General features: G+C 39.5%; 1 protein-coding gene across 1 annotated transcript in view; it reads left to right on the top strand.

Annotated features, from left to right (window-relative positions):
* Positions 1-271: 271 nt before the first annotated feature.
* LOC127626538 (allograft inflammatory factor 1-like) overlaps positions 272-7,123 on the top strand; it is a 57,041-nt gene continuing 50,189 nt past the window's right edge. Inside the window, exons 1-2 of the mRNA XM_052102415.1 lie at positions 272-405; positions 591-652. Coding sequence (XP_051958375.1) covers positions 381-405; positions 591-652 — 87 coding nt within the window. The 5' untranslated portion in view covers positions 272-380. The remainder of the gene's footprint in view (positions 406-590; positions 653-7,123) is intronic.

Below are 7,123 nucleotides of genomic sequence, written 5' to 3'. Positions count from 1 at the left end.
ATCACCAAACTAATATAGAGTGGGTATCAAAGGTAACAGTGACATTAAAACGTGTATGCCTAATGAAACCCACACAACACATTTATGAATAAATAAACCAGGAATAATATTTTTTTTAAAAAAAAGCTAAGCAACAAGACATGTGATCTGTTTGTATATTGAAAATATACAGTATTTACTATGCTACCCGATCAGTAAATGCAGACCGCAATTCCTCTCTTCACCGCATGGTGGCGGTAAGAGCAACATTGCACGCGGGCAAAGAGCGCGTCACACAGTGAGCCCTGCGCCTCTAAGCAGCGTGAGATTTCCTCTCTCCCGTATTACCGACAAGAGCGGTCACTCAACGCAAGTGTCTCTTCACTCGTTACCATCCCAACATGCCTTCCAGTCTCAATACGCAAGGTAAACAGCCATCTTAAATCTATTTAGTTTTTGTTTTATGTACCGCTGAATGCGCGAAGTCCGTTTGTTTTGTGCATGTGTGCCGTTAGTGTCCGACTGTCCTTATCTCGTGCCTGCAAGTGCACCAGACAGCCTGGATAAATCATTCAAACGGGTGTATAACGGTCGCTATGTCTCATTTTCAGGCGGGAAAGCCTTCGGGTTGCTTAAAGCGCAGCAGAGGGAGAAGCTGGACGAAATCAATAAGGTAAAAATAGCTTATTACTGTTGTCTCTATCGGGGCACGCTGTTTTACATGCGAGGCGCGTTTATTTCAATGGTCTTGAAAAGCCTTTTCAATCTTTCAATGGTATTTTCTAACACTCCTCGTTCACTTCAGGTCATCACCACCATGATCTCTTAGCTGTAAAATGTTAGCAGCGGGATTGTTTAGCTTGATTTAACAGCAGCATGACCTAATTTAGTTAGACAGCTCGAGCATATTAAGCCGCAGATCATTTGACAATCCAAACCAGGACTGTCGCTAAAGCTAGTGACCTGCCTACCTTAATAGCATTTTTCTTCCTTTATAATTCTACACACACGCCTATGGGAAATGTAAAGGGATAAGATGTTCGCCAGCTTTTGTGATACGGCCCAGTTCAATCCGCCTGTGAAGACCGTGTGCTTAAATACAGGAGGTGACCTGCTCCCTCATTGTTTTAAATGTTACAAACAACCGCATACCTTTTACGTAAAACCCATGAGGCTTATTTTCTTGACCGGTGTTATTTCAAGGCTAATATTTTACATCAGCTCACTTTGAATTGATAAGAGGTACTGTGTCTCCCCGGAGCCTGCTGTCTCAGACGGGAAACAGGTGTCTGTGATCCGGCATGAATGGAGCTATTATGTGGGAGAGAGATTGAGTGGACGGCAGTGGCATTTGAGCTGTAGTCACAGTCTCTCACTCCCTCACACACGCACAATTTCAATTCAATTTAAAGTACATTATTGGCATGATTGTGTTTACATACAGTATTACCAAAGCATTAATACACAAAATAGATAATGACAAGACAAATAATAATAAAACGGTAACAAATAACAATAAATAGAATTAAAATAAGGTGCCTGGTAATGAATAAAATAAAAACTATAATAACAACGTACACTATACAATTTAAAATAAGCATTTAACACAACATTATGAACATAAGGAAATAAAAGTACTGTGACTGAAGTACATTAATGCAGTGTCTGGTTTCGGAGGGTGTGCATCTAAAAAATTAATTTAGCTGCAACTGTGATCGTCCTCCCCCAGTAACACCAGCATCTGATCGGTTTCTGCCAAACTGGAAAACTGGCATGAGGTTTGAGAGTTTGTGGAGGCATTTCTCTCTCACTTCTGTAAATTTCTCACAGTGAAGGAGAAAGTGTGTCTCTGTCTCGACCTCACCCGTGTCACAGTGAGCACAGACTCGTTCTTCCTTTGGAAGCCATGTTTGTCTGTGTCTGCCTTTTTCTATGTTCAGACTGTGATCACGGAGTCTGTATTTGGTGAGGATCCGTCTCTGTTTTGGATCTCTTACAGTGTGTTGAGATATTCTGATAGATTATATGTTCTGTTTAGGGCCCGATAACAATCCAATTTGCTTTGGTTTTTACTTTTTCCCAATGGTCCAAATATGAATTTTTGCTTTCTTTTATGATTTGTTGTATTCTGATTTGGTTTAGTTCAGCAGTGCTGGTCTGAAACTGGTCTCTCTCTTCAATTTCAATTCAAGTTGCTTTATTGGCATGACAAAAGTACATTTTGTATGCTTTCCATGGTGTTTGTCCAGTTGATGTATTTGCCTTTTCCTGTGTTTAGAATTTGGTTGGTCCGAATTAGCGGTCGACCGATTAATCGGCCGATTTTTATTTATTATTTTTTTTTTTTTTTGTGTGCATTTTTTAATATAATCGGCATCGGCCAATATCCAAGTATATCAAGCCAATTATTAGGCAGGCGCATCTGTGGGCAGCCTAGTGTTGTTGTGGAACACGTGTTCGACGTGCGCTACCCCTAGAGTCATTTTCCAGCAGAGAGAGCAGACCTCATCCAGTGCCTAAGGAAGGAGCTAAGTTCCTTGGAGGAAACAGTAAGGATTAAATTCTTATAACTCCTTTATATTTAATTAAAATCTTTTGATATGTTACTGCCAACTTCAAGAAAAAACGCAACAAATGCGATTGAAGTTGCATTATCACAGCAGAAGGGTTGCTATCATGTCACAATAAGGAAGCAAGAATTTTGCAATTACAGACAGCGAATCTGAGACTTTATTTTGTTCTGTTTGTGTGTCTTATATTTGAGAGGGTTGTCACTCAATGCAGAGAAATAAGTAATAAAAAAGATACCAACGCACTATAGGCTATTGAAGGACTGGCTTTGGTAAGCTCGGACGTTATCGGTTCTGCTGTCGGTACTGGAGAAATTAAGAAAATACATTCTTTATTGCTATAAAGAGAAAGTTATTTTATCTTGCCAGCCATTTCTATGTATAATAATATGAAACCATTTGTCTGTGATGCAATTTAGCTTTTCGCAGTCAGAGAGAGAGCGAGAGAGAGATCTCTCTCTCACGCGGTGCCACAGCGAGCACAACACGAGCCCTGCTTAATGAGTGACAGAACGAAACATTCAAACGTAGCCCGTTTACACTTTAGATCTGTGATATTAGTCTGATTTTATTTTAGATTTTGCCTTCCAAAGATTAAAAAAAAATATTTATACATAAGCCGCATTCTGTCTAGCACAACTTCCTTCCCTTCACAGCGGTGCACTGACATTTCTCCCTAAAACTCAAACTTAACGTCAGAATCAGCACGATCGGTGATTGTTGTAAAATGCAGTCTAGCTACTGTTGCTAAATTGCGGGACGCGTTTAATAATAAAAAGAGTGCAAGAGATACCATTCCCAAGGCGGCGCGCGCTCCGAAACAAATTATATTAAGCTTTTTTTTTTTTTTCATCTCAATGGATTTTTGGTGTAATATGACATAGACATTGTTTTGACAGGTTTTGTGAGATTAACACAGTGTGTAAAGTAGGGATACAGTGGTATACTGGTTTCACGGTTTACCACAGTGTGAGCATTGACAGTTTTCATACCATGCACTTTTGCTTATCTGCGGTTTTGAGGGGGAAAAATGCAACCGGACGGAGAATCTCACCTGTGCGTGCGTATCTCCTTTCCTCCTTGACTGCCTGTCAGACTCTTCAACTTGCGCCGCACACATGCAGCTGAGAAAATGTCAGAGAGAGGCGAGGGGGGTCTGACATAAGTGAATGTGTGAGTTAAAGCAGTGTTTCTCAACTGGTGAGTCGTGACCCAAAAGTGGGTCACTGGTCTATTCGGACTTGGTCGCAGACTTCAGGGAAAGAACAATGACATGGTTCTCCCATTGAAGCTATTTCGGCGGCCGACTATCAGTGATTGCCTATTTAGGACTGCCAAGGCAGATTTAATGATAATCTCGCAATCAGCTAAAGGCTTCTCATCTGCACTTTCGCGCAAGTGTAAAGGAACCAGCTTGCGATCATGATCTGCTTTTCTCTCTGGCACGCGTGTGCAACAACCGGGCTTCCCTCGGTATTGCAGAGTGTAGACCTCAAAACCGATGTGATCGATTTAATTTCTAGTGAGACTTTTCTTGTTTAAAGCATTATGGAGGAAGATAAGTCAAACCTATTAAACAGTAGGCAGCCCTGACATGCCAAACAGCACTGAGGAAAAGAGCAACACTGTGCTATGCGCTAATTCTTTTTTTCATTATACATCACCTTTACAAAATTGTTTCATGATTTTACATGAGAAAAAGTAACTGTTATATTTTGCCAATGTTATAGTTTCATATGAAATAATCTAAAGGTAGAATCTAGCTACACTGACCTAACCATGGTAATGAGGAGCCTTTCCTCCTGTGTAATATGTACAGTAAGGTCCATAAATATTGGGACATCGACACAATTCTAATCTTTTTGGCTCTATACACCACCACAATGGATTTGAAATGAAATGAACAAGATGTGCTTTAACTGCAGACTTTCAGCTTTAATTTGAGGGTATTTACATCCAAATCAGGTGAACGGTGTAGGAATTACAACAGTTTGTATATGTGCCTCCCACTTTTTAAGGGACCAAAAGTAATGGGACAGATTAACAATCATAAATCAAACTTTCACTTTTTAATACTTGGTTGCAAATCCTTTGCAGTCAATTACAGCCTGAAGTCTGGAACGCAGACATCACCAGACGCTGGGTTTCATCCCTGGTGATGCTCTGCCAGGCCTCTACTGCAACTGTCTTCAGTTCCTGCTTGTTCTTGGGGCATTTTCCCTTCAGTTTTGTCTTCAGCAAGTGAAATGCATGCTCAATTGGATTCAGATCAGGTGATTGACTTGGCCATTGCATAACATTCCAATTCTTTCCCTTAAAAACTCTTTGGTTGCTTTTGCAGTATGCTTCGGGTCATTGTCCATCTGTACTGTGAAGCGCCGTCCAATGAGTTCTGAAGCATTTGGCTGAATATGAGCAGATAATATTGCCCGAAACACTTCAGAATTCATCCTGCTGCTTTTGTCAGCAGTCACATCATCAATAAATACAAGAGAACCAGTTCCATTGGCATCCATACATGCCCACGCCGTGACACTACCACCACCATGCTTCACTGATGAGGTGGTATGCTTTGGATCATGAGCAGCTCCTTTCCTTCTCCATACTCTTCTCTTCCCATTACTCTGGTACAAGTTGATCTTTGTCTCATCTGTCCATAGGATGTTGTTCCAGAACTGTGAAGGCTTTTTTAGATGTTGTTTGGCAAACTCTAATCTGGCCTTCCTGTTTTTGAGGCTCACCAATGGTTTACATCTTGTGGTGAACCCTCTGTATTCACTCTGGTGAAGTCTTCTCTTGATTGTTGACTTTGACACACATACACCTACCTCCCGGAGAGTGTTCTTGATCTGGCCAACTGTTGTGAAGGGTGTTTTCTTCACCAGGGAAAGAATTCTTCGGTCATCCACCACAGTTGTTTTCCGTGGTCTTCCGGGTCTTTTGGTGTTGCTGAGCTCACCGGTGCGTTTTCTTTTTAAGAATGTTCCAAACAGTTGATTTGGCCACACCTAATGTTTTTGCTATCTCTCTGATGGGGTTGTTTTGATTTTTCAGCCTAATGATGGTGACTGATAGTGACAGCTCTTTGGATCTCATATTGAGAGTTGACAGCAACAGATTCCAAATGCAAATAGCACACTTGAAATGAACTCTGGACCTTTTATCTGCTCCTTGTAAATGGGATAATGAGGGAATAACCACACACCTGGCCATGGAACAGCTGAGCAGCCAATTGTCCCATTACTTTTGGTCCATTAAAATGTGGGAGGCACATATACAAACTGTTGTAATTCCTACACCATTCACTTGAATTGGATGTAAATACCCTCAAATTAAAGCTGAAAGTCTGCAGTTAAAGCACATCTTGTTCGTTTCATTTCAAATCCATTGTGGAGTATAGAGCCAAAAAGATTAGAATTGTGTCGATGTCCCAATATTTATGGACCTGACTGCATGTTCTGTTTTAATTATGTTATGGGATAATAATGGGCTCATAAGTAAATATGCCCTTCAATCTGTAAAAGGGGGGAGAGAAAATTTCCTGTCGCTTTAGTGGTTGACGGCAACAACAAAAATGCCACTTGATGCATGTGCTTGTACTTGAAAACCATGAACAAAACAATGCAACATTAAAGGAAATGCGACCTAGAATACATTAAATGCAGGTTGCGTTTTTACAATGGTGTCTCGCCACTTGATTTCCAATGTACAATATGGGTCCTGAAGCAAAACCAGTTGAGAACCACAGAGTTAAAGGTCCAGACTTCTATATATGTTAATTATTAATAATCATAGGTTATTACTTTTAAAAGCTCACACAGCTGATTTTATTTTTCATTTAGTAGTTAATTTAACATGCTATGCTAACATGTAAACTAACATACTTTAGTTATAACATGTTATAGTTACATGCTATTTTTTTTTATCATGTGTATAATTTGGTTTATTGTTATAATTCTGTTAGCTATCTTATTCTATTTTCAAAAGGGAGACTTTTCTTTACACATACTTGCGTTTAAATTATTATCATTTTTTCTTCAAGTTTCAGTTATAATAAAGCATTTGTTCAACCAAAAAAAAAAAAAAAAACCTTCTGTCTTTTAAGTGACATTGTAACTGATAATAATAATAATTGTGTGATACTATGATATTTTCTGAGATCGTACCATGAAAATCTCATACCGTTGCAACCGTAGTCTAAAGAATTATCTTTGATATAGCCAAACCCTAAATTTGTCCAAAGTGTTGGAAATGTATCCGACTTGTTTGGTGTCAGTCAATTTCTTGATGCTTCATCGGTTATAAATGACCTGATAAGAGCACTGGATGAAAACGCAGAGAAATCTGAAAAGCAAATATTTTGCTTATCAAATAAAGCAAACTCACTGTTTTGACTACTGAAGGAATGTTGAATGTAGCCATGATTTAACAGGTGTATGAAGGCATTCGTGGTCCTCATCGTTCAGCATGACTCATTGGGCTGATTCAGTTCTTTCTGCGTAGTATATTCACCTTGTTTTCTTGTCTCTTTTCTATGACTAAACCATAGCTTATCACCCTTGCTTATTTTAGTC

Source organism: Xyrauchen texanus, chromosome 3, assembly GCF_025860055.1.
Source record: "Xyrauchen texanus isolate HMW12.3.18 chromosome 3, RBS_HiC_50CHRs, whole genome shotgun sequence".
In the NCBI taxonomy this organism is placed as follows: domain Eukaryota; kingdom Metazoa; phylum Chordata; class Actinopteri; order Cypriniformes; family Catostomidae; genus Xyrauchen; species Xyrauchen texanus.
Note: the sequence above shows the minus strand (reverse complement) of the source record. Positions and strands in the feature narration are given on the sequence as shown.